Source organism: Rissa tridactyla, chromosome 18 (assembly GCF_028500815.1).
Source record: "Rissa tridactyla isolate bRisTri1 chromosome 18, bRisTri1.patW.cur.20221130, whole genome shotgun sequence".
In the NCBI taxonomy this organism is placed as follows: domain Eukaryota; kingdom Metazoa; phylum Chordata; class Aves; order Charadriiformes; family Laridae; genus Rissa; species Rissa tridactyla.
In genome coordinates, this window is record NC_071483.1 from 179,071 (window position 1) to 204,878 (window position 25,808).

The window sequence follows — 25,808 nt, forward strand, 5'->3', positions numbered from 1 at the left end:
TGCTAAGGGCCTCTCACCAATTTTAAACGCTTCTCTGTAGTCAATGAGGCAGGGCTGGCTCCTGGCTGCGAGCCTTGGCTGTGCGGTGCCGCTCACCCCATCCTGCCTGGCTCCAGTGCTCAGGGAGGTGCATGGCTCAGCTTCCACCCTGCAAATTGCCAGCATCTCATCAGTCCTGCAGCAGCCAGCACCTGAGCACAGAGATGGGAGGATGCCAAAGCCGTGGCTGCGTGAGTATTTTTAGGAGCGCTGCTGAGGGAGAGCTCTGTGCACCTTGGGTTTGGCTGCAGTGCTTGCCTGGGCTGTCTGGGAGTGTGTCTTTTGCAGCTCAGCGATGCTTGGGGAAAGAGGGACATATGGGGCAGGTTGTCCCCATTGTGTGGGAGCCTGGGGACATACCAAGGCTGCCATCTGAAAGGGCAGTAACTCAAGCTCGAGAAGGAACAAAGAATTGCCTCAGTGATCCCAGGGCCCTCAGAGCTCCTGCTTCCCTTGGCGCCACCCCAAAGGAAGCTCAGGTATTTCCCGGGAAGGACATGCAAAGGCCCTGGGGAAAGGGTGTCTTTGAGGCTCAAATGATGTTAAACTCCCAGAAGGACATCCCAAATGGTTTGGGATCTGGGCAGCTGGGCGAGCCCTGGAGCCAGCCCTGTTCACCAGCACCTGGCTTCTCCCGGCTCTGCTCTCCTGATTAAACCTCACTGCAAGTGAGGTTGTGTTTGATCAGTCTCATGGGCAGGGCCATGAGTGTCCACAAGACCGTGGTCTGTAGGGAGGGTTGGTGTTTAGCTGCTGATACAGAGCTTTGGGCAAAACACTTCTGCTGGCCTCTGTGCTAGGGCTCTGTGACCTCCTCCCAGATGTTGCCCTGTGCTGGGTGAGACAAGGTGGAATCCTCCATCACTTGGTCCTTCCTGGCTGCTGAGTTTTAGTCTCCGGGGCACAGTCCCTGCTCCCTGGTGGCCTCTGGGCTGTGGGTGTCTGCTGGTCATGGTGCAGTTTTCAACCTGAGCTGAAAGCTGGGCTCTAAGCATATCTCTGTGGCTTGACTCAATCCCGCCAGTGCTCATGGGAGAACGTTTAGTGAAGAGCCTTAATTAATACCCATGCTCCCTCCATTAACTAGCACACAGCACGGGTTACCTTGGCACGGAGCAGAGTGTGAGCATGTCTGTGGCTGCTCCTTTCCCTCCGGCTCCCGGTGCTGATCACCCTTGTGCCCTTCCAGCCACCCGGTTCCCTGCCACCGGTGCCATGCTGTGAGGATGGGTGAACCCCAACGGCCTCCGATGCTCTCGGGCCGAGAGCGAGCTGCTGTCTCTCGTGGATGCCCGGTCACCTGCTCCCTCGTGCTCCCTGGGCTCTCTGCTGGGGGCACATTTCTCTCCCTGCCCCTTCCTGCGCCCCCCCCTCCTCGGGGCTTTGCTGCCCTGGAGCGGCCGCGGAGCGCTCCCGCCTCCCTCCCCCCGGGACCCCGGCATTTAGAGGAGATGGGGGGGGATGCGGCACCGGAGGGGGAGGCGGCGGAGGGGCGGGCTCGGCCCCGGTCCTGAAGAGGTTAAGCCGTGCCCCGGTGGGCTGAAACCCCGGAGCTTCATGGGATGCCTTATAAAGCGCGCTCCGCCACACCGGCAGCGGCTCCGGCAGTTCCCGATACGTGCGGACCGGCCGCCGTCGCGCACGGAGCAGCGGCGGCGGAGCCCGAGCCCGGTGCCTCTGAGCCGCCGCGCTATGGAGCCTCCGGGCACCGCCGGGGCGCCGGGCGCGGCGGGGCGGCCCTGGGAGGAGGCCAAGGCTTTCTACGACAACCTCGCCCCTAAGAAGAAGCCCAAATCGGTGAGAGACTCTGAGCCGGGCAGCACTCCCCGCCCGAGGGAGGAACTAGTCACGCCGGGTGCCTCTGGGTGCCCTATCTCCTCTGGGTGCCTCCCCCTGCATGTCCCATCGCCTCTGGGTCTCTCCAGGTGTCCCACCTCGTGCAGGTTCTCTGGCGTCCTCCTGGGTGCCCCGTTTTCTCTAGGTTCCCCGTGGATCCCTCTGCATCTCTCTGGGTACCCTGTCTCCTCCAGGTGCCCAGGAGTCACCCTGGGTGTCTCTGCTTTTTCCTTGACCCCCTGTCTTCGTCCAGGTCCTTGGGGAAGCTCTGAGTCTCTCCAGGTGCCCCCACTCCTCCATGGCATCCCTGGGTTGCCCTTGGTTGCCTGGGTTCTCTCCAGATTCCCCTAGTCTCTCTGGGTCTCCCTGGGTTCCTGCAGGTCCGTGGGGTGTTCCTGGGTCCCTCCTGGGCTGAGGTGTCCTTGCCGAGTGGCTCGGTGCCCTGTGAGCTGCCTGTCCCCTGCGCCAAGGCACGAGGCCCTGCCAGGGACAGGAGGGGTGGCTGTGGTGGAGCAGGGGGACGGCCCAGGGGCTGAATCCCTGCCTGGAGCAGCGGGGTGTCGCAGGAGCTCGCCTGCTCTGGGAGATTAGAGGGAAAGCCTGTGTTATCTAACCAGGGCTGAGCCTGCTGGGTTTAAACATGGGAGCGTCTGCAAGTGCTGCTGTAGCTCAGAATAGCTGCTCCCGCGCGGGGCTGGGGGCTGCATCGCGGGGCGGGCTGGCCTTGGCCCTGCAACCTGGGAGCCCGCCCAGCCATAGTCATTCTTGGGGCTCTGTGTGCCCCCAAAGCGTGGGGTTTTGGCAGAGGTGCTGCCCGCAGGGATGTCGGGAGCCCAATGACACCTGGTGCCTTTCGCAGTGAGGCTCTGCGTGCGAGTCCGGCGATGGGAGATGGCCAAGCCCCTGCTCTGCGCACCCTGACTTGGAGCAGCCCCCGTGCTTTCCCTGCTGGGGGCCTGGCTGCACCCCCTGGTCCTGTACCCGCTGCCGACTGATGGTGCTGCTGCCTTCGCCCTTCGGGAGGAGAGGGACAGCCTGGCTTGGTGGTGGGACGTGTCTAGTTATCTTCCGTGCCATGCTTTCAGCCTCCTGTGAATGTCGGCACAGGCTCCTCCTCTTCCGTTCCTTGCAGCGAGCTTGGTGACCAGCACGCCCATCTCTGTAGTACGGCTGGGGAAACTGAGGCAAGGGGCAGTGATGTGGTTTGCTCACACAGCAAACCAGCATCAGAGCCGAGATCCAGGCACTTGGGCCCTGAAGTTAGGTTGTGCCATCCACCCATGTGATGCCGGGGCCCATGCTCGCGGTGTCTGCCCAGCGCCGTGCCCCTCGGCCAGGGCAGGCTGGGGGCCTCGTGCCCATGGCCAGGCAGCTCGGCTGCCCTCGCACACAGCTGGGCTGCCCTGCCCTGCCAGGCAGCTGTCACAGCCCATGATGGATGGCTGCAGAGCACTTTTCTGCAGTATAAATAATGCATTTGGAAAACTCAAAAACATCTCAGCCATTGCCCTGAACTTTAATCTGATCCCGAGCAGGGGGCTTGCGGCCGCCCAGGGCTCCCTGGTGCGCGTGGGAAATGGAGTTTGCTGTTGTCCGTCTGCGCCCTTGTGGGTGCCGGGTCTGTCCGTCCTCTCAGCCAAATGTCTCCGCCAGACGGAGCAGATACCGGTGAGGGACCAGGCACAGGTGCAACCCATCCTGGAGACGGGCTGTGAGATGGCAGAAGGCAGGGTGATCTTGGAGTGTGTTGCTGGGGGGCCCATTCCTGGCTGGGGAAGGGGTTAACAGCCCACAGGGCTCTCTCCTTTGCAGGGGGCTCCGCTCTTCCCACGCTCTGGCTCCCAAGCCTGCTCCGGCCTTGTTCCTGCCAGCTGGGGAGGTCAGCGATGAGACTTGTCACTTTTCAGCAATGTGGAAAATGTCTCCTCAGCCTCCCAGTGACGGCATGTGGCGAGGAGAAGCTGGGTTGGTGGGAGCTGGCCTTCTGCTAGCCTCCCCTGCTCTGCCAGTCCCCTGCACCCGTGGAGACCCATCTGTCTCACCAGGGTGCCTCAATTTTGGGATGATTTATCTGGGGTGGGGGACCATGTTTGACCCTGGAGCGAGCCCTTCCTCTTCCTTTTCTGTGGCCAAATCTCATACCAAAATTCACCTCAAAATTTTGGATTTGGTTTTCTGCAGCATCCAGGGAAGTGCATGGGGCTGCCAGAGTTCCTCCAGGCTTTTAGGATCAAGGTGGGTCCAGCCTATTCATGCCCAAGCGATGCAAACGTACCTTTTGCATCAGGGGGTGCAGAACGGGGTCCCTGCTGTGGCTCCTGCCATGGAGCCAGCCAGCAATGGCCTCCAGGGGTGGCAGTGAAGCCACTGGTGTTGGGTGCCGCTATGGGCACCTTGTGGCTCTCGTGGGTGAGAAGGCATGGCCCTGCTGCACATCCCCGGAGTGTGTGGGATTTCCAAATGTCTGTCTCTAATCCTTGGGGGGCTGCATAGGATTTGCATCCGATTAAAAGAGCGATTTAAAGGCCTGCCAGCTGTTGGGTCTGCAGAGGAAAACGTGCCATTTCCAGGCGCTACTGAAATACATCTTTGCCCTGAAAGTGGGGTGTTTGGGTCCGGGATGGGTTTTGCACTTTATGGAGCCAGAGCCTGCTGGAAAGGTCACTTGTGCTTCTGAGATGGGGTTGGGACCTCGTGGATCACCTGGAGCTGTGCCAAGGGCTGATGTTCCTCTTCGGAGAGCTGGGCTGTCACGTTGTGTCCCTGGTTGTCCCTCCTGTCTGGCTGAGCCTGGGGATGGACCCAGGGTTGGAATGGGACCTTCCCCGACACTGCCCTGTTTGCACTTATGTTAAACACATCATTAATTTCTTGCTTGATGTTAAGGATGGGGCTGGATCTGACTGACCTTCCTGTGGGAAGGGAGGAAGGGAGAAGAGCTCACCATAAATCCCCAAGCAGAAAATTTCAGTTGGATTTGGCTGAGCAGAGCCCGACAGCCGCTCCCTGGGCTTGTGTTGGATGATGAGCTTTAACTGACCTTGGTTGACCTTGGATGCTGCTCTGAGAGTCAAACAGGGTTTGTCATTCAGAGTGCCCAAACCCGTCGGGGCTGGGGCAGCCAGAGCTGGAGGCTGCGTTGGGATTGGATGCTGTGCAGGCTCCACGACATCTCCTGGGACTAAATACATCCCAAAGAGGACTGTGAGTGGGACCCCTCCCATGCATATGCTTTCTGTTAAAAATTAAGTGTGTTTTCCCCCAAAACTGTGATGTTTCAAGGCAAGGTGAGGTTTGTTGGGTTGTTCACAGCACTCTGATAGAGGATTTGAGGTAGCACTGTGACTTTTTAAAGCCCATTTTTTGAATGTAGTAATGAATGTAGTAATCTGCAGTACCAGTGGGGATGGAGAAGCATCCAAATAACCTTGAGGAGGGAACGCTTCCAAATGAAACCTCTACTTCAAAGAAATGTCAAAATGTGGCTCCCTCCTCACAGAGCAGAATTGCCTTATTTTTTAAATGTCAGCATTTCCCAGAGAACAGCAGGGCTGTTCCAGCCCAGCTGGAGCTGGGAGCTGTGTTAGTGTCCGGGTGAGACTTCCCTGCAGAAAGTGCTCCGAAGGTGCAAATCTTCCTTGGCAGGAGCAAACAGGATCCAGCAGGTCCCATTCCTGGAGGCCAGGCTTCCCACATGCAGGCAGCTGGGGCATCGGCAGCCCACGCTGGGGCAGAGTTAGGGCCCCAAGCTTACGGTTATTTTTATTGCTGTGTTTATTACTTCTTAAATTAACCTCCTGGAGGCTGGTGCCTTTAAATGGCAGGGAAGGGACCTTGAGCAGCCTGTTGCTGTTGCGCAAGGTGCCTGTGCTCTTGGCACCCGCCAGGTGCACGGTGTGCGCTGTGGGGAGATAGAGATGCAAATTCAGGCTGGGTACCTGGCTAGGCTCGGCTTACGGCCCCGCACATGCATCTCACCCCCCCGAACATCCCTCTGTGCGAACATCCCTCTGTGCCGTGGATGCTGCTGACCTACTTTCTCCACTGGGAATCCTCCTGCGGTGCTGGCTGTGGAGGATGCTCCGCCCTGCGGTCCCTCGGGGAGCAAGTGCCCGGCAGCTCTCCTACATACCCCGATAAATAACCCAGCACTGCAGGGGCTCGGGAGCAGCAGGACTCCTTGCTGAAGGCTAATGGCCGGATGTCCCAATACCTTTAATAGTTATTAATATTTTCAGCTAATAAATGGCCCATGACACCAGAGTTATTAATTAATGAGTTGGAGCGCCAAGACATGGCCTGTGACAAGTTAATAGCTAACACCCACCAGGTAGCTTAAGATGGGGAGTTGGTGGCTGTGGTTCACTTGTGGGAGGGTGTCGCCGATCAGCTTCTGTGTGGACTTGGGTGATGCTGTGTGTCCTGGGGGTTGTTCACCTGCTTTCTCAAAACAGTTGCTTCCAAATGGGACCTTATTTTTCTGCAAACGCTGTGGGAAAAGGATCCCTCTAGCCGCATTGATGTTCTTAGCCTGAGCTAATCTGTGTCTAGTCCTAATCGCTCACTGCTTAATCTGTTTGCTGGGGATTTTGGGTACTGATGCGGCCTTGGAGAGGTGTCTGGGACGGACCGTGCTGTGCGACTGGCCCCGGGCACCGCTTATGGGGGCGGTGCGGTGCTAGGAATGGCACTGCCATTGACTCATTCCTGGGCGCGTCTCCGTGCTGGGCAGGATCAGCGGGGCTGGGTTTGGAGCAGAGTGAGCCCCAGGGCAGGGCCAGCCCTGTGGGGAGTGAAGATTCCCAGTGTGGATGGGGTACCTTGTTCTTGCCAGGCTGCTGTTTCTGTAAAGCTCAGCCCTAGGCAAGGTGGGAGCTTGAACTTTGGAGCACCTGGGTGTGTGAGCAGCTGGCCAAGGCGCCCTCCTGTCCCTGGGCAAACAGCATTGCCGGAGGATTACTCATGGGGTAACGTGGTACATGAGGATCCTGGAAATCACAGAGGAGCTGAGGGTGAGGTGTTACTGAAGTGCTGACAGCCCGGATTTCGCAGGCTCCCTGCGGAGGTGCATCCCTGAGCACAGCCAGAGAGCGCACGGGCTGGGACCACTCCCGGGGAGCATCCCCCTTGTGAGCCCCCAGGCGGTGTCCTGCTCCCAGGGCTCTCTGCAGGCAGAGTCTGCTGGGGACAGGGCTGCCTGCGCCACCATCCCTCCTCAGGATTTGCTGTTCTGGGAGCGAGGATTTCTTGTTGGCTATCAGTAATGAATTTGCTTTCATGCTTGCAAGTGAGTGATGGGGATTAACACCCTCCTTCCCTCTAAGGGGAGAGGGAGGACGGGTGAGGGTCAAGATGAGATTGATTTTTGTGGTGTCCCCTCTCTCCCTGCCAAGTCCCACTAGAGGCCCCTTGTTGACTTCGGTGGATTTTGGATCAAGCCCTCAAACATTAATAATAATGACTCATAAATCATTGCTTGCACCACCTGTTTGTCATGTTTCCGCCCACAATAACTATATCAAGTGTTTTTATAAGCTGAGCTGGCACGGGTTGTTTGTCACATCTGGACAGCATCGTGGGAGTGCGGATCTGGCCGAGCCACGGTGTGTGGTTTTTCCTGGCTGGAGGGGGAAAAGCCACACAAATTCCTTCTGCATGGGGTTGAGTGGTTCTCCTGGGGTAGCACGTTGGGAGCCTGTTTGCAGTGGGAGGGCTTGCACATGGTGCAAAGAGCAGAAAAAGGCTCTCACGTGTCCTGAATATGTGGAAAGGATGCATCAGGGCTTCATCTGTTGAAACATTGGAAGATCAGGGTTGCAGCTGTCTCGTTATCCTCCAGATCGCTATGGAGGTGTCACCCACCCTGCGGCCTTTCATGTTGGAAGTTCAAAGATGCCCTCTTGGGCAGCGGGGTGTGGGGGCTGCCTTCCCATTTTCTCCCCTTCCCTGCAGCCAAAGCCCGAGAATGCCATCACCATCGCCGTGTCGTCGCGAGCACTTTTCCGCATGGAGGAGGAGCAGAAGATTTACAGCGAGCAAGGGGTGGAGGCCTATGTGAAGTACCAGCTGGACCATGAGAACGAGCCCTTCCTCCCCGGGGCTGCCTTCCCCTTCGTCAAGGTGAGCACCCACCCACCTCAGCTGAATCTGGACTGTGGTCCTGACCCAAGAGCTTTGGGGAGAAAGGTGTGCTGTGGGGTGCTTGCGTGGGGATGGGGTGGGAAACGAGCAGCGTGGCACAAGGGGTGTAGCTACAGAGCAAACAGAGGTCAAACAAACCTCCTGGCAAGCGATGTGCTTCTTCCAGGACTGAGGAAACGCTGAATTTTCCAAATTGGCAACTGAGCCCAAGAATTGAAGAAATCATCTCTTTGGATCATATTTAAAGTTTCCCTTTAGGGAATTCTTATATTTTTTTTTTTTTTTAATTATTACTATTACAATTTATTTATTCTTCTAAACTGGCTGAATTTAGCTTTGCTACAGTCTTGGCCAATTTCTAATTTTGACATGTGGAAATGAGGCATTTCAAACTTTAAAAATATTTTCCAATTTCTGCCCTAGTTCCACTGGATTTTGTGCAGTTTTGTGTGCTGGCTCACACTGAAGCAATCTCTTGCCCATTCCGAATGACTAAACAAATCCACTTAGTGGGGAGAGACTTGTTCCATTCCTGATTGCTCAAAAAACACTTATCTGTAACTTTGAGCTAATTTATTCTCATCTCCTAAAGAAAGCTTGAAACCTTTTGTGCTTGAAAATAGAAGAGTAGCTATGTGGTTTTTTCATCAAAATCAGTCTTTTTTCCCAGCTAAAGCTGCTTGCTGATGTCAGCTTGGCTCGGGGCGTAGTTGAGGTCAGGTCAGATCCCTGGCGTTGGTGAACAGAAGTGTTTTGCTCGGTGGGAAGGGGGTGAGGGCCATTCCTGGGGCTCACTGACACCCACCCTTACCACCCCGGGGTGCTGCAGGCGCTGGAAGCGGTGAACACGCAGCTGCGTGAGCTCTACCCCAACAGCGAGGAGCTCTTCGACATTGTCCTCATGACCAATAACCATGCCCAGGTCGGGGTTCGCTTGATCAACAGCATCAACCACTATGGTAAGCTCAGAGCAAAGTGGTCCTTCACACAGGTGCTGCCGGCTTTTGGGGAGGGAGTTATTGCTTGGCAGCAAGATAAGGAGATACTTTCTCCTGTCTCTTCCTCCAAACCACAAGCTGAGCCCACTTCTCCCAGATTTCATGGGCTTGGACTGGAAGTTGGCTGGTGGTGAGGATGCTCTGGCTGCTGGCAATGCTGTTTAATGGCAGTAACAAAATTAGCCCCCATCCTGCCAAGTCTTTGGGGGCCACAGGGGAGCAGTGTCAAGGAGTGTTTGCGGGGTGACCATGCTCACTCCAGGGTCCATCTGCCCTCAGATCTGTTCATCGAGAGGTTCTGCATGACAGGAGGAAACAGCCCCATCTGTTACCTCAAGGCCTATCACACCAACCTCTACCTCTCCTCTGATGCTGAGAAAGTGAGTGAGGCCATTGAAGAGGGTGAGTCTGGGGTTCAGCTCGGGGGGGCAGCGGGGGGAGCCTGGACCCCTCAGGGGGTTGGTGCTGGGAGCGATAGCTCCAATGTCCCTGTCCCTACGTTGATGTGCAGATGGGGTCTGCCTTGTCCCACATCCCATTCTTGATTCACCAAAGAGCCTCCAAGGAGCTCCACAGCTCTTCCAAGGCGAAGGCGCTGGTTTTCTGCATTATTTCTTGTATGCAAAGGGAGGTTTATCATCTGGGGACTTGTTTTTGCTGTAAAAGGTCTTTGGGCCAAGCTGCAGGCACAATTGGGTGCATGCATTTCCTTGTAGTGTTTGCTTTCAGCCCATCGTGTTTTGCTCTGCTCCTCAACAGATGAGCCAGGAGGCCAGGTCCTTGGGTAACTGCCGCCTGTTGCCTTGCACTTTACCTCCACAGGGATCGCTGCGGCCACCATCTTCGGCCCCAGCAAAGACCTGGAGGTGTCGGAGAACCAGCTGCGGGTGGCATTTGATGGCGACGCCGTGCTCTTCTCAGATGAGTCAGAGCAGATCGTGAAGGCTCACGGCTTGGACATGTTCTTTGAACATGAAAAGGCTCATGAGAACAAGCCCCTGGCACAGGTAGTGCTGGGGTGCAGCCAGAAAAAGCCTCTGGGAGAGACACTGTCCACAGCTCTTGCCTCTGGGAACGAGCCAGGGATCAGCACGTGGGGTGTGAAATGGGGTGGGTCAGCAGCCTGGTACTGCTGGATTTGGCCCATGGGATGGCTGCTGCGGGCCCCTCGCTGTCATTTCTGGGGGTTTGCAGGGAGAAGGAGTTAGCCAGCCTGTCTGGCTCTGTTGGGACTGGGTGCCTGGAGGAGGGGACGGCATGGAGGTCTTGGGAGTGATGGTTTCTTCTTGCTTTGGCAGGGACCCCTGAAGGGCTTCCTGGAGGCCCTGGGGAAGCTGCAGAAGAAGTTCTATTCCAAGGGGCTGAGGCTGGAGTGTCCCATTCGCACCTACCTGGTCACTGCCAGGAGTGCGGCCAGCTCGGGAGCCCGGGCCCTAAAGACTCTGCGCAGCTGGGGCCTGGAGACAGATGAGGCTTTGTTCCTGGCCGGGGCTCCCAAGGGGCCACTGCTGAAGAAGATCCGTCCTCACATCTTCTTCGATGACCAGATGTTCCACGTGGAGGGAGCCAAGGAGATGGGCACTGTCGCTGCCCACGTCCCTTATGGCATCGCCCAGAAGCACAAGCGGACGGCGCAGGAGAAGCAAACCCCCAACAGCAAGTAGTGGAGCTGGCTGGTCCCGCGGCCCCCAGCATGCGGCGCAGACTTTACCCTGTGCACCATGCTCTGACCTGGGTTGTGGTCTGCAAGGCAGAGAGCGTTTGCCTGGCGAGCGTGAGGTTATTCCCCAGCAGGAGCCTTGCTGGGGGCACGGATGGAGGAGGGGGCTGACGAAAGTCTTCCTTTCGCCTCTGTATTCATTGCAATGTCGTGGCATTGTCCCCGTTCCTCGTGGGGCTGGAGGCTCCCCGGCGCTGGGCAGCCCCTTGAGCCATCTCCTCTCTTCCCCGCGCTTTGCACCTGCTTCAGGGAAAATCCCTCGAGGACGGATCTCTCTTTTTGTGGACTCTTTGTGCCAGGCAGGTTTAACCTATTGGCGTTTCTTTAAAACCCCAGGTAATTCCCAAAGCCTTTGATTTGCAAACCAAATGTTCAGGCTGAACTGTTGAACTGGAAAGTTAGGAGCACACAAAAACCGTTCTAGCAGCCTTGAAACAAAATGTTGTCCCTTTTAAATAAAATTAAGCCATAATATTGTTCCTTCGCAGATCCAGCCCCTGCTCCCTAACCAGAAAATCTTTCATGTTTTTATCCTTCCATCAAGATTCTGTCAGCTGAACAGCTTTTCCTTTCATGCACTAAATTTGGAAAAATAGAAACAAACACTTAAATATATACGTATATTTACGTATATACATATATACGTAAATATACACACACAAAAAAAATCCTGTTTCCTGCTTGGAGCTTTGGGCCAGTGTATTGTTGGCCCGGTTTTTTTAAATTTGGGTTTCACAGTTGCATGAGTTACCACTTAAAAATAATAATCTCAGTGAGGCATCCAAAGCCCAGCTCTTGTGTGAGCCGCCCAGGGTCCGCAGACACATGCCTAGGGCTTGAATTAAGTTAAAAGCAGCCCCTAATGTATTAGGGGCATCATTTGAAGTCCACTTAGGTAAATCTGCAGAGAATTTCAGCCTGGGGGTTTTAATTAAAAGATTTCTTTTCCTTTTCTATGCTGAGCCCATATGAGTTGATAATCTTTTTCTCCTCAGCTTTTTAAAACCTCTGGTGTTTCCTAAAATAGACACCTCTGCTAGTGATGCTGGGAGAGAGAAACAAATCTCCGATTAAAAAAACCAGGAAGAGAAACCATTTGGAGAGCTGCTCTGAAAGTGGTGTGAAAATCACACTGACATTTCTGCACAAAGCCCTGTCCCAAAGGAAGCTCTCAGGAGCAAAATTTAAAGATGACTTCATTCTTGTGGGGTTTTGTTCTTTTTTGTTTTATTATTTTTTCTCTTTTTTCCAGTCAGTGTACCCTGTGGTTGGGCAGAATGGATGCCCACTGTTATCAGACAGTAGTTTTCTACAAACACCAACTTTGTGGGCTGAAGTTTTCCCAGGTATGTGTCTGCTTCTGGCTCGACTTTGTGGGGAGGTTTCAGCTAAAACAGCTCAGCCCTTCCCACGTTAGAGCTTGAGTTACCGCACTTTTGACAAATATATAAACAAGCTAGTGATGCCTTCAGTGGCTTGGGAGACTGTTTTATCATTGCACTAAATCCTGCTCTAGCAGTGAAACGCAGATTGCACTTTTTCCCCCCCTACACTATTTCACTTTGACAGACTGTTGTCACATATGGGTGACAAGCACCTTAGAGGAAGGTCTAAAATCCAAACAAACAAACTAAAGTCTTGAAAGAAATGAGTATCTCAGTAACGCTTCTATTAAATACAGGTTTATAAAAAGATCTTGTCTTTTTAATGTGAACCCCGGATACTGGGATCTGAACTGTATCTCGGAGACCTTTTTGGCAGGGGGAGAACATCCTGGTCTCCCAGTAAACGTTTCCAAGGTGTTTCCTGAAGATCACATCGTGGAAGCCCAGCCAAGCCCAGCTCGCAAATGGGCTGCACCGGGGCCTCTCGCCAGCCCAGGAGGTGATGTCGCAAGAGGAATAGGGTTGTCAGCAAGTCCTTGGGAACCCCCGGCCAGGGAAGGTGCTGCTGAGCTGGGATACAGCGTGCAAGCACAGCCACTGGGGATGTGCCTTTTGGATGAGGGGTGTTGGCAGGGCTGGGCTGTGCGGGAGAAGATGTCCTGTCTGAAGGTGCTGTTAGCTCTAGGGAAGCACTGTGTTGTGGTTTTGGGGCAGGTCCCTGGATCTCAGCAGCTTTCACCGCTGCCTTTCTGGGGCCTGAGACGCACAGGGAGCGGGGGGCAAGCTGGGGTGCAGGGTACAGCGCAGGCAGGAGTCTTAGTGACTCTACTTAGGGTCCTCCTACTGCCAGGGCAGCTTAGGGGCTTGCAGGGAGACACTGGGCTTGGGAAACAAGCCCCAGGTGCAGTAGACCTCCCTTTGCACCTCCTGACTCCTTCCTGTGGGGGGAGGATTTTCTGTTCCTGCAATGGCTGCATTTGCTTTTATCCACATGGTTTCCTACTTTTTTTTCTCCTCTGTCACTGCAACTGGCAGACGTGGATTTGCTGCTTGTGTCCCTTCCTCGTCTGCTCATCCGTGACATCCCCTCGGGCTGGGGGAGCAATGCGGTCCCCAGGACCGGCTGCATGAGCTGGGCACGTCTCCCACCCTGATGGGCCAGTGCGGTTGTGCCTCTTGTGCTGCGCTGGCCGATGACTGGACTTACCCGCTGTGTGTTGTTGCTGTGGGTTTCATTTCGTTGTCCTCTGGTGGTTTTTCTTGTGAATGGACTGCCATGTTAATGAAATCCCTCTGGGTGTTTTTCTGTAATAAACTGTGTTGGTCCCAGCCTGGCTCTCTCTGTTGCCATTCTCACAATGGGTATTTTGGCTCCCTGGTGCAGCCAGCAAGAGAGTCAGGGGTCCCAGCTTGGGACCTCCCAGCTTTTATGGTGAAGGGGTGGGGGTGACGAGAAGGAAAAAGAGCCTTTTGGGATTTAAGGGAATTCAGAAAATGTAATAAAAAGCAGCTACCTGGGAACTGGAGACCTCTGGGAGAGGTGCGATTCCAGAGTTGAGAGATGTACTGTGATACAGCTACCTCCCTCTGCTTCGTGAACAGGCTTTTATTGTAACCTGGACTTGTGATGAAGTCCTGGATAAAAATACAATTTGGCAGACTTTTGTCAACTTGATCTTCTCCCAGCCAACAGGTGGGAGGCAGCAAAAGCTTCTTAGAGGAGATTTATTGCTGCTGAAATACCGGGTTTATCCGAATAGCGACACTACAGTTCTGGTGTTAGCTCCTCCCTACCAATAGGGAGAACAGATGGGTTAAGGGGAAGCAACAAATTCTCCATTCGTCACCAAATATAGCCAAGGAATGTCCATAGGCCCCAGGGCAGCATCTCTGCTATGGGCGTTCAGATGGCCCTCAGCAGAGAGTGTTCTTGTGCAGCCTTGCTTGCTGGAATGCCTTCCCCAAGCCCGTCCCCTAATCCTGCCTGTTCTTCCACCAGATGCCTGGAGGAAAAAGTCAAATTCCAGCACTGATAAGGCCCATGTTGCACCGGTGAAAGTCCAGGTGGACCCAGCTCTGAGAGGTCAGGATGTCCATGCCAAAACCAGGAGCTGGCTCTGATGTTCATGCAAAGACTGTCCTGAGCCCTTAACTCGCTCCTGGGGACCAGTGTTAGCACTGGGGCCGAGGAGACAACGGGTCATGGAGAAACATGCGCCAAGGCCACGCAGGGAGGGAAGGGACATGTTTGCGCAGTTGGGTCTGTGGTATCTTGTTGTTGGTTTGCTGCAAGCCTGAGGTTTTTTTTTTTTTCTGTTGCCTGTTTTCCGAGCTTTTTCCTTCATCAGGCATCGAAGGGCTTTGCAATGAGTGTGCTTTAAAATAAAGAACATGGAGGAGGAGAAAGCGGAGGCAGAGCTGATGGAGAATTATGCTGCCACTCAGCTATTGTCAGTGCAGATGTTCACAAGGTAATCATGGCCTTTGAACAGCAAGAACTGCTTTTCATGACGAATCCAGGATTTAACTCCAAGAACTTGTGGAGCTTCTTGATGAGGGTGTGATGCCCCTGATGACCAGCTGCATGGCAGGGAGGTTGGGCAGAGTATGGACTCTGCTCTCCTGGTCCTCATGTACATAGGTTAAGTCATGACACCTCCCTACCTCAGTTCCCCCATCACCGTAACAGAGAACAGAATGATCCAGAGGTAACATTAGGTCTGAAGGATGACTCCAGCTCCTTGCAGAAGAAAAGCAGAAATCCAGGAGTACTCTTAAGTGCAGTGAAACCCTGTATCTCTGCAGTGATGCCTGCATGCCCAGCAGCAGGTCCCAGTGTGTAGGGGCCGTGCAAACACAGGGCCGTCCTGACAGCCCCATGGTGTTGGCCATGAAGGGTCCCAGGCTGCGCTGGTGGGGACTCCACTTTGTCCCTGTAGTGCATTTTGTTTTATGCCCCTTCTGGAGTGCAGAATAGGAGCCAACAAATGCAAGCAGGGACCTGCAGCCATCCCAGGAGGCTAAAATGTCAGGGCAGGGGACCTGGTGACAGAAATGCCCAGAGTTGGAAGAATAGATAAGAAGACCTGGCGTCAAAAGAACAAGGAAAGGGCACTTGCTATTAGTGGGGCCGTGCCAGGATTTGGACAGCCTGATGATCTCGTCTCTTTGACACCGCTATTTATAGCAGTGTTCACTGATGCCTCTGTCACCGGAGCCTAAAATGGTTCCCCTGTGTGCACCTGGGGTGGCTGGGCTCAGCCATGCTGTGCTGGGGGGGCCACCAATGAAGCAGTGACTCAACGGAGCGTGTATGAAGCTGCTCATCACCCTGCTGACAGAGGAAGCTGGCATCTCCCTCTGCCAAGAGGCAGCTCCGCGCTAGGCCAGCTCCTTGGAAGATGCACCAGACGGTTTCTGTTTAAGGCCTGGCCCCTCACCAGGAAGAGTCAGTGGGGTAAACAGACCCACCTTCCACCCTGCATCTTCCTCCTCCACCAAGAACTGGGGCTTGTCCAGCTCTGTCTGGGAGCCATCAATTTCCACAGCTTCATGTGAGTCCTCAAGGTAGCTGTGGGAATAGCTCTGTGCATTGCCCAGGCTGGTGGAGATAACCCTTTGGTTACTGGGCTGGACCAAAACACAAGAGGGCAAAGATCTTTAAACTGCAGAGTGAATATGCCCCTTTCCCTGCCTGGAGACTTGCCTTTTAAAAAAACTGCTTCATTTTTCCTAGTTCTGCCCAGGCCAGGGAGCGATGGAGGCAGAGGTGTCTCTCTCCTGGCTCTTTCCCGTTCCTGCAGCGAAAGCTTCGTTACCAGGGCTGCACTTCAAAGCTTTGCTGGCAGCGCTGTGCCAGTTGGGACTGTGCACATAATCCCACTGAGGAGGAGCGGAGAGGAGAGGAGGGAGTCTCCACAGCCCCGGGGCTACAGATGCCGGGTAAGTACGGCTGCACCCGCCAGGGAGTGATGGCCAGCCCCATGCTGCTGAGAGCTTGGCTGCCAAGTTTTCTGACTGGATGACTTGAAAGGAGATGGGCATTAGTGGTTTTTTAAAAAAATATACAGATAAAATGCTCAGGGATAGATAGCATCCAGCAGTCCTGCGCCCAGGATGGGACTTATGCTTGTTTTCCCTTAGGGAAAATTGCATGGTTATCCCTTCTGTCTGTGGCAAAAAGGGGGTGCAGAGCCCAGGACCAGCTCTGAATTTTTAAGCTTTACTCGATGGGAGGTCACATCCCACCGGCCAGTGGTAGTAGCCACGAGCAGCCCTGCAGCTACAACTAGTCCACACTTGTGCTGCGGCTGTGTCCTTGTCACCATGGCTGTCAGCAGCGAGCTGCAGCTTCCCCCTTCAGATAAAGCAAACCTGTTGGGGTCCATGCAAGTTGGCATCCGCAGGCAGCGGAGTCCAAAACGGGGACTGCTTCCAGTCACAACATCCAGACCACTGCCTTACAAAACACTGCCCAGAGGCAGCAAACCCCCGAGTGAGGAGTCTTTATCTGGGGAATTCTGTGAGAGGGAGGATAAATAAGGGGAAAACTTGCTCTGATTGCCCTGCGAGGGAAACCTGGCTCTGCTGGCCCCGCACAGCACTGGAGTTTGGGCTGCATCTGTCAGGAATTTGCACGGGTGGAAATGGTTGCGAGTGCTGGAAATTCGCACCCGTCCTGGCAGGGATGAGTTTACCCTGGGGAATGGCGGGCCTGTTTCTGCCGCCACAGCCGTGGGGACCGTGATGGTGACAGTTGTGGTGTCAAGTGGGTGCCACGAGAGGGCGTGAAGGGCTGCGATGGTGGCAGGCGTCCCCCTTGCAGGCGTCCTTCATGGGCCAACGTGCTCCAAGTGGCATCGCCACCTTCCACGGGGCCGCCTGTTGCTCCTTCCCCTTCAGGCGTGTATTTGGGGACCGTGTGAGCAGGTGTCTTTGCCTCAGAGCAGCCCCAGTGGCCATCTTAGCCTCTAGGTGGTCCTCAACCCACTGCCTCGTGGGGTACGTCCTTCATTGGGAAGGGCGTATGCTTGAAGCCCACCAAGCTGAGAATGGAGAGGTCTTCCTCAGTGCCAGCTCCAGCATGGGGCACCATGTCCATAAATGCCAGAGTGGCACGGAGGTGGGGCTGCCATCTTCAGCACAGTGGTGGTGAGGTGGGGCCGCCGCCTTGGGTGCTGAGGCAGTGCTGCTGTCTTGGGTGCCACAGCAGGGTGGCCATGTCGGGCACCATGGCAAGGCTGCCATCTCAGGCGCTGTGACAGGGTAGCCACCTCAGGCACCTTGTCACCGGGGTGACCAGGCTAGGGGGCTATTGGGCCACCCCGCGTGGCATGGCTGGGGTGCTGGGGCCTTTCCTGATGACTGTATAAACAGGCCCCTGTTTCCTCAGCGGCCAGGCGGCCTCCTCCAGGTGCGGCTGGTAATCATTAGGAGCTCTCCATGCCGGGCTGAGTGTGGGAACTGGAAGAGAAAGCTGGAGAGAGGCCTTCTTTCATCTCCCCACTCCCTCCTCCCCCTGTGTCTGCCAAGCCTGGCTTCCTTTTGAATCCTTTAGCTTGTGCCAAGTGAGGGGGGTGGGGGGAATAAAGAGAAAAAGGGAAGGGAAAAAAAAAAAACCCACAGGAATGTGTCCGGGGATCTGGCTTCATTCAGGCTGCTGAGCCCTGAATGCCCTGGCTCCCACTTGGGGAGCCAGAGGGAGGGAGGCCATGGCCGCCCCCGCGATGGAGGCAAGGGAGAAAACAAACAGGGAAGCGGCATTTGCGCTGCGGCTGTTACCACAGTGACTGACAAAGGGCTGTCTGGGAGGGGGCCGTGGCCGCGTCCCCCGCCACCGCGGGGCTGGGGAGGGGGGAGAGACGGGTCAGGGCGCCCCGGGTCCCGCGGGGGGAGTGAGGGTTCTCGGCGTCTGGGCGAAGCCATTTCATCCCGGCATGGGGACGTGGTGCCCAGACAGACGCCCTTGTGTCGGGCCTGTCTCTCAGTACAAAGGCGACAGGGCTGCTCACAGGGAGGGCGTGAGGGGGAGGGCGGCAGGCTTTTCTCCGCCGCTTCGGGAGGATGGGTTTTTGACTCGCTGCCGACTTTATTCCTAGCAAATTAATAATTTCCTCTTGCGGCAACAACGTTGGCCTCTGTGTGTGTGCGTGTGCATGTGTGTCGGTGTCTCCCACGGCCCTCCCAACTGCGTTTCCCCCCCTCCCCACACGGAGGGTCTGCACCACTCGCAGCGGATTTCCTCCGTCCTTGTCCGAGGCTGGGCTTCTTCCAGCTGTGCGTAACTGTCAGACTTGGTCCAGCTGTGACGGCCGCTGCCTTGGGAGTATCCTGGCGGGAGTGATGTGCCCGGCTGTGAACTGATGGATTTGAGTTCCGGAGGTGGCAGGGAAGCAGTTGGGTGGCGGGGAGGGGATGGCACAGCTCCGCGATGGAGCTCTCTGCTTTGCAGCCCGTCTGGCAGAGCTCTTGGCGGAACAGGGAAGCGAGCAGGCAAACAAGCAGGGGCAGCCATGGGACAAACCCACCGTGCTGGACAGGAGCACCGGCCACCCCAGCGGCTGCAAAGCGCCTGGCACTTAATCTCGCGACGGTATGTGTCACCCAAGAGAACTTGCATAGCTGTGCACACTTGCACGAGTCCATGCACGCGTGCGTGTTGCTCCTGACAGCACGCACACCCCCTGTGTGCCACGGTTGCTCTGTGCATGCCCCCTGCTCTGTGCAATGCCCCCAGTGCAGGGCTCCCAATGCCCCGCAACCTGTTCCCACACCACCATGGCTGCCTGGAAATGCGCAGGGCTGCCTGCATGCCCGCCGCAGCACGGATACCTCTCTTTTGTGTGGGCACACAACATGGCATACGGTATTGGGAGATCTTCTGGGAACACCATCCATTCCTCTGGCAGCATTGTGTTTTGTTCCTTATTTATATCCCTGGGGTGGTGCCACAGGTGGGCAATTGTTCCAGCTGACAGCCTGAAAGGCAAAGAAACAAGATTTAACTTCCTGCTATTCAATTAGAGAAAGTGAGCATTCATCACCAGCTGCTGGCAGGAACAGACCCACCCGCCGCAGCGGGCACAGGAAAAGCTCTCTTCGGCAGGAAAGCTGCCTGCTGCCGTGGGCACTGCAGGCTCGCCACGCCGCCCCGCTGACAGCGCTGCTCCGAAGAGCCTCTCGGTAAGGCTGGATGCTTCCCCTCCTGTCCTGCACTGCCACCGATGTTCTCTCATGCATTTGGTTTTTGCCTGTTTGAAGCAGCTGCGTGGAAAGCACCAGCGTGGGTTCAGGGGGACACTAAGCGGAGAGCAGCCATGCAAGGAGGGAAGGCCATCAGCTCGCAGTGCTGGAGGGAAGAGCAGCACAGTGGCTTCCCCGCAGGCCGTCCAGATTGCTGCAGGTTCAGCCTCTGCCCTGAACTCTGCGATCCCTGACGCTGGGGCCCCTGTGGCTGAGGGTTGGCGGCTTTGGAAGGCCTTTGGACAAGCACTTCCCCTCCTCTGGGCTTGAAGCTTGTCTTGACTGAGACAGCAGATGCCGGCCGGTGTGTGGAGGGGCAGGGGATGATCCCCATTCCTATTGAATGAGAACTGGGAGCCTCTTTGTCCCTATTTCCCCAGACATGTGTGCGCTCCTTCATTGTATTTTCTAGGCTGGCAAGGGAGGAGAGACCGTGCACTCCTGCGAGCTCCAAATCTGGTAACAAACCTGCCTCCATCTTCCCCTGCGCGGACTCTGAGCCACCCACGAGGCACCCGCTCACCAGGGGCTTGTGGAAACCTCTGCAGCGCCCAGGCTGACATGAGGAGCCACTGGGCTTTCAGGGGCTCCCTGGCAGCTCCACACACCGGGAGCCCAAGGCCATTCCTGCTCCATTTCCTTTCCTCACTCTTCCCCTCCTAAGGCCGATCCAATTGGAGAAGAATCTCCTGCTGCCTCCTCTCCCCGTCCCTTCCCTGTGCCATCTGTCCCCAGCACAGCGACAGCTTCACAGCTCCACGCTGGTGCTGTTTCTGCTAAAGGTCCTTTTGTGCACCTCTTAACTGGCTCTCTATTTTTAATCCTTCTGTCTCCACAGGGACTCAGGGTATCTTCCAAGCTGGTTGTGATCATCAGGGATACAGTTGGAATCCGTTTCGCATTGCTGCACCAAGCCACATGCACACGTATATGTTCACATGCCTACACGCACGCCGGCTGCCATGCCAGACTTTGCAGCTCTGTCACTCTCCCCTGTTCGAGAGGACAGGCGCCCTGTCGGGTAGGACCAAGCTGAGCACAGCACCTCGCACGAACATCGGTTATTACCCCAGACTAGGAAGGTAACACGCCGCAGACAAGACAATCAGCAGCAATTAGCCCTTTGGGGAACTCAACTTGAAATGCTGCAGAGGCTTTTCTGTGCGTGCCGATTGCTCTTCCTCCAGTCCTTTGAAAGTGACGTGAGTTGGACATGCCAAACCACTGGTCATGTCTGAGCAAAACTTGGTGCTTCGTGTCATTTCCATGAGGCTGGGAGGGCTCGGGGGGGGGAACGTCTGTGAATGTTAAAGGCACTTGTGTACCCAAGCAGTGAACGCACATGCTGTCATTACCTCTGCAAAGCCATCTGGCCAGCAGCAATGCAGCTAGAACCAGGGCTGTGTGCAGAAGAACATTTTACAACAGAAAGCAATTAACCGAATAAGGCCCTTTTTAAAATCCAGTAATTAAAAACAGTTCCTCCCCCTTGTTTTCCTTTTAAGCTGAAAGTTGCTGTTTACTCATTTGCTTTACAAAGTGTGCCTTGTTGTGGCTTCAGAAGAAATGAAAGTTTGAAGTGGTTAGAGAAGAAAGGCTTTGGGGCTGGTGCGTTCCAGGCAGGGCGGAGGGGCAGGGGCTCTCCAGCCCGGCTTGTTTGTATTTGTTCTTGTCTACTCACAAGATCGCTAAACACACATTTAACAAGTGGTGAAACTGTCTACCAGCCTGATCTCTCCCAGGGTTCATGAGAAGAGGCCTGGCACATTAGCATCGCTGGGGGAAGGGGAGGGGGAGAACAGGCCTTTTGAAGGGTTGGTGTTTTGGGGCTGGGTGAGGGAAGGGCTCCTTGTGCAGGCCAAGTCGCAAACAAAGGCATTGTGTTCCCTGGAGCCCTGGGGACTGGCCCCGGGGAAGGCCAGGGCCTCCCTTCGATTGGTTTTCCCATCCCAGCTCCTCTCGTTGCTTTAGCATGGGGACAGCCTTAAGGGCATCCATCTCCTTCCGGCGCCCAGAGACAGGAACGGGGCTGGCACCTCCGGGGTGGGCTCAGCTTGTCCATGTCAGCCCAGGGCCAAGGAGCCCACCGCAGCATGGAGGGCTGCAGCATTCACGCAGACCACCTTCTACTGCAGCAGCCCACCTTGTCCGCGTTGCCCTTTCCAGGTCCCAAACGCGAGTGAGAAGCAGGTCTGTGTCCACCAACACTAAGTTTCTGGGCTCTCTGTAGCCACAGGGTAGTCCTGATCTCAGTTTGGGCTCCTGGACAAGCCAGTAACCCTTCCTGTCAGCAGGGCTGGTGCAATATTAATTACCACTCATTGCTGCTTCTCTGCAAAGTGAGTGCCCAGCACATTAGCATCATTATGGGTGGGGAAACAGAAGCATATCAAGGGCAGTCAGGACTAAAACGCTGGTGTTGTCTGATGCTAACCGTTGGGATGCACTGTCGATTTCAGAGCCAATCCTGTCCCTGGCTGTTCTCCACCCCCGCTGACCTGGGGATGCAGTGACAGAGCCACCTTATGCCTGGCATTCATGCTGTGTGTCCCAGCCTTGCCCTGGACATGGGCTCAGGGGGACAACCACCATCTTAGGGGGCAGAAGCTTTTGCAGAGACAGCAGTGTCTCCGCGGTGTCCCGGGCAGGTGCAGCCTCGCAGGGCCCCATCCCACGGGGTTTGCATGGCTGCCTAAGCCCAGCCGCATTCCTGGCCGTGGCGGAAGGGCCGGGCGCAGACCCGCCGCAGGGCAGTAGGCGTGAGGACACAGACAGCCGTGCCAGGGCGGTGAGGGTAGCGCCGAGTTTCAGTCAGGCCCTGAGCAGATACAGGATCTGCCCTGTCCCTGCCTGGGGAAGGGTGAGGCCACGGGTTTGTGGGAAAATGTTGTTTTTCCCTCCCCTGGACTGCCCCTAGCAGTCGGCTGGGCCGGCTCTGAATTGCGTGGGCCGGGGAAGTTGGGGGGAGTTAGCAACTGTAGTGCCTCTGGCTTGGAATGGAGCCACAGCAAACAATCCTCTCCTGGCCATGCTCCAGATCTGACAAAACACGGAGGTGATATTGTATTCGTACCTACACGCTTTCATCCCAAATCACCTCCCGAAAGCCCTGCATGATTCTCCCGTCTGTGATGAATCCCTCTGCTTAGCCACAGAACAAGACAGCCCATCCGCAGCACTGCGGCCAGGAATCCCGTCCAGCATCCCTGCGAGGCCTCTGCTTTTGAAATTACAGCTGTGGATCTGGCAGCCAGTGGTGGGACCTGAGGTTAGGAGGTGATGTTGACTGAAGACGTGCGGACAGGGCATTCCAGGCATGCACGGGGTTAAATCAGAGGTGTCAGTTCACGGGGAGGTAACAGATACTCCTGCTCTTGCCTGCCTCTGGCTTTCCAGAAGCTGTCCCTCCCTCCCACATTCCAGCTGCTGCAGCTTTTCACAGCTGGCTGCTCTCTGGGGACATTTCCCAGAGCTGAGCGGGGAGGGAGCGGCTGTGGTCCCAGCACAGGCCGGGGGTTGGTGGCTCGGCTGACCATCACCTACCCCCGGGGAACTTTGTGCTGGATCCCTTCACCCCCAGGAGTGGGCTGGCACCCAGACCTGGGCAATCCCAGGTCCCTGGCAGGGATCCACCCTCAGCCCTGGCCCGGAGAGTTTTTCCTATTGCAGAGAAGGGACATCATCAATCTTTGCAGCTCCTTGGCCTCCGAAGCAGGGTAGCCAATTAGTGCTGGGTGTGATGGATGGCTTAGCCCTGTCCTCGTGACACCCACCCTCTGGAAACAGCTCCCACCACATAGAGGCACAGCCAGATGTAGTGGGAGACGGTTCTCGCCAGCCTCCAGCATCCCAGGGGGTGTCCCAGGGGTCCTGGGGACAGGGACAGGCACTGCAGCAATGCTTGCTGAGCTCCCAGAGACCGTGCAGGAGGGGAAACAGCCCTGATCACTGGGCCAGGGTTGATAATTTAGGGCCTGGGGAGATATTTCCTCTAATAATTCCCTTGTTTGGCTGCAGCAAAGCCCGTAGCTCCCTGTGGAAGAGCAGACTGGCCCTGGGCAGAGGTTGGTCACCCACTGTTTGTGGCTCTGCGCTCGGGGCCAGGCTTTGCCACCACAAGAAGGCTTACCATGGCAATAGCCTGCACAGATGCTGTGTGGGAGACAAGCAGACAGCAGAAACCCCATTTCTGCACTTCAACCCCGTCTCTCCTTGCCCAGCATCACCCTTGTCCGCAGCGGGGTGGGTCTGCCCGCTCTCTCCCGCAAGACGTGGGCGATGCACACTGAAGCCCGGCTTCCCTCGCATGTGGCTGAGCCCGTTTAATCCGTCCCTGTTGTCTCCACTGAACCAACTTTGGCTGTTCCACGGCGCAGCTCATCCTGGGGAGGTTCAGATGGCCCTTGCAATCCCCTGGGGCTCGCTGGGGGTGATTATAAATGACTCTTCAGGAGCACGGGCTGGAAAACGGATCCGATTACAGGAGAAGTGGGTTTCGGGGCCCCCGTTCTGTTCATAATGAAGTGTAATCCTAGAAAAACATGTTGCCAATTACACTTCAATTGAACCCAGATAATGATGCTTAGACAAGGCCCAGAAAAGACAGAGTCTGGACAGTGAATTCCTTTCTAATGGAGAAGAAAAGTGTTCCTCCGTGGCAGGTCTGGGCTCCACTTGGTTCAGGCTCATTGTGATATGAGCAAGAGTCTGAAATAACCAGTCTCTGGATCCCATTTAAATGGTTTTATCAGTGGAAAGAGTATTAATCTCTCAAAAACACATGTTTATGGGAAGTTTAGTTTGGAGATGTATGTATTTTTAACTGAAATCACTTTGGAAAGGGAGGAGGAGTGGGTCTCAATTGCTAAAATAACACATTTCTAATTCTTCTGGTTCAAAGTAACTTTTCATTTTGAAATGTAAGCTAATAACAGCTTGGTTTCTTGACCAGTTTTTATAGTGAAAATTAAAACAAAACATCAAAATTATAGAAACAAAGTGCTATAACCTAAAGCAAATGTTTTATCCTCATGTTTTGGGGGGCTTACAAACACTTCCGAGACGTCAGTTTTCCACTCCAGTGCAAGGCGGCTGGTTCAGGTCTCTTGGTTTTTTTACTTTGGATGGTGTGGTTCGGTCTCAAAAACTGGTTACGGGGCCATGCCTTGCTCTGCACACAGGGCTGGGGCTGGGGTGGGCGAAGGGCAAGCGGTAGCCTGTGCTGGGCTTCTACGGGAGCTGTGTGCGAGGTGCCGGGGGATGGCAGGGGTCTCAGGGTTGGCGGGTGCAGTGCGGGTGAGCCGGCAGAGATGGCTGAGGCAGATAGGGAGCACCCAACCATGCGACTGGGAGACGAGTGGCTTGGCTGGCCCAAGCGGCAACGGGCTGTTATCGCCACCACAGTCTTTGCAAAAAGGCTTTGGGAAACCCACGTGTTGCCAGATCTCAGCGCTGATTATTTTTTTCAAAATAAAAGGCATTATTTTTGTACTGTGAACCTCCACTTCAGCGCTCTCCCTCCTTCCCTCTCTCTCTCTCTCTCCCACACGCACACGTTTTTTTTCTGCCTTGGGGGATTTTAGCAGCACAGGGCTCTGAAAACCAGACTCCTACCTCCTTCCCGCAAGCTCAGGGAAAGCGAGATGCTCTCTAGATGCCAGGCTGCAGGTCAAAGTTTCCAGCATTATGGAATGAGACAAGAAAACAGCAATTCATTCTAGTGTCATAAAACACAAAGTTGGGCTTTGGTTGGTTTGTTTTACAGGGTAGGTCTCAAATGCCCCGGCAGTGCCATGAGCTGGCACTTGAAGATGCTCCAAGGCTGTGGGAGCATGGCAGGGGGGCTGAGCTCCCGGCGGGACCACCGTGGCACAGTGCCGGGGTGCCGAACCCATCCCAACGCCTCCGAGTGCGGTGCCGCTGCTGCCATCCTGGCCCTTGGCCGTGGCCACTGATTAATCCCAGGCGAGGGCCCTTTGAGCGGCGTCCTCAAACAGCACCGCGCTTCGAATAAGCTGGTTTCCATCTGAATCATAAAGTCTCCAAAAGTGCCTGCGCCGTGCAGAGCCGGGCAGACATGTGTGTGCGTGTGGGACTGGATGTTGATTTTTCCCTGAAACAACTCAAGGCTTTATCAGTCCCATCTCTTTCCCACGGTTTTCTGTTGCCAGTGAGGTCACTGGTCCCTTTAAACTGGGGCTGAGGCCAATGTGCAGCGGGTGGAAGGGGGGCCGTGGGGAGAAGGGGGGCCGTGGGCAGAAGGAGCGGGGGGCGGGGGGGGGACATGAGACGGTTCACACAGACTGTTCCTTTTACAGGAAGACTTGGGATTTCGACCAGCGAGCGGGAGGAGGCGGGGGTGGGGGGGCCTGGGAACCTGGGAGCGCCGGCGCGGCCGCGTAATCCGTCACTCCCGGGAGATGTCTCATTAACCCATTAACCGGGGGG

At 55.6% G+C, this 25,808-nt stretch overlaps 1 protein-coding gene across 1 annotated transcript; it reads left to right on the plus strand.

Annotated features, from left to right (window-relative positions):
* The first annotated feature begins 1,574 nt into the window (after window positions 1–1,574).
* On the plus strand, window positions 1,575–13,102 carry NT5C1A (5'-nucleotidase, cytosolic IA). The gene is made up of 6 exons (XM_054223925.1): window positions 1,575–1,836; window positions 7,828–7,995; window positions 8,846–8,975; window positions 9,294–9,416; window positions 9,837–10,021; window positions 10,313–13,102. The coding sequence occupies exons 1-6, from the start codon at window positions 1,597–1,599 to the stop codon at window positions 10,676–10,678; spliced, it is 1,212 nt and encodes a 403-aa protein (XP_054079900.1). The 5' UTR covers window positions 1,575–1,596; the 3' UTR covers window positions 10,679–13,102.
* Window positions 13,103–25,808: the final 12,706 nt, after the last annotated feature.

What these genes read in the sequence shown, in the direction of transcription:
- NT5C1A (XM_054223925.1), top strand. Translation starts at nt 1,597, where the DNA reads ATGGGATGCCTTATAAAGCGCGCTCCGCCACACCGGCAGCGGCTCCGG. An exon ending in CTAAGAAGAAGCCCAAATCG is followed by an intron (nt 1,837 to 7,827) that starts GTGAGAGACTCT and finishes CCTTCCCTGCAG; the next exon opens with CCAAAGCCCGAGAATGCCAT. An exon ending in GAGTGAGGCCATTGAAGAGG is followed by an intron (nt 9,417 to 9,836) that starts GTGAGTCTGGGG and finishes TTACCTCCACAG; the next exon opens with GGATCGCTGCGGCCACCATC.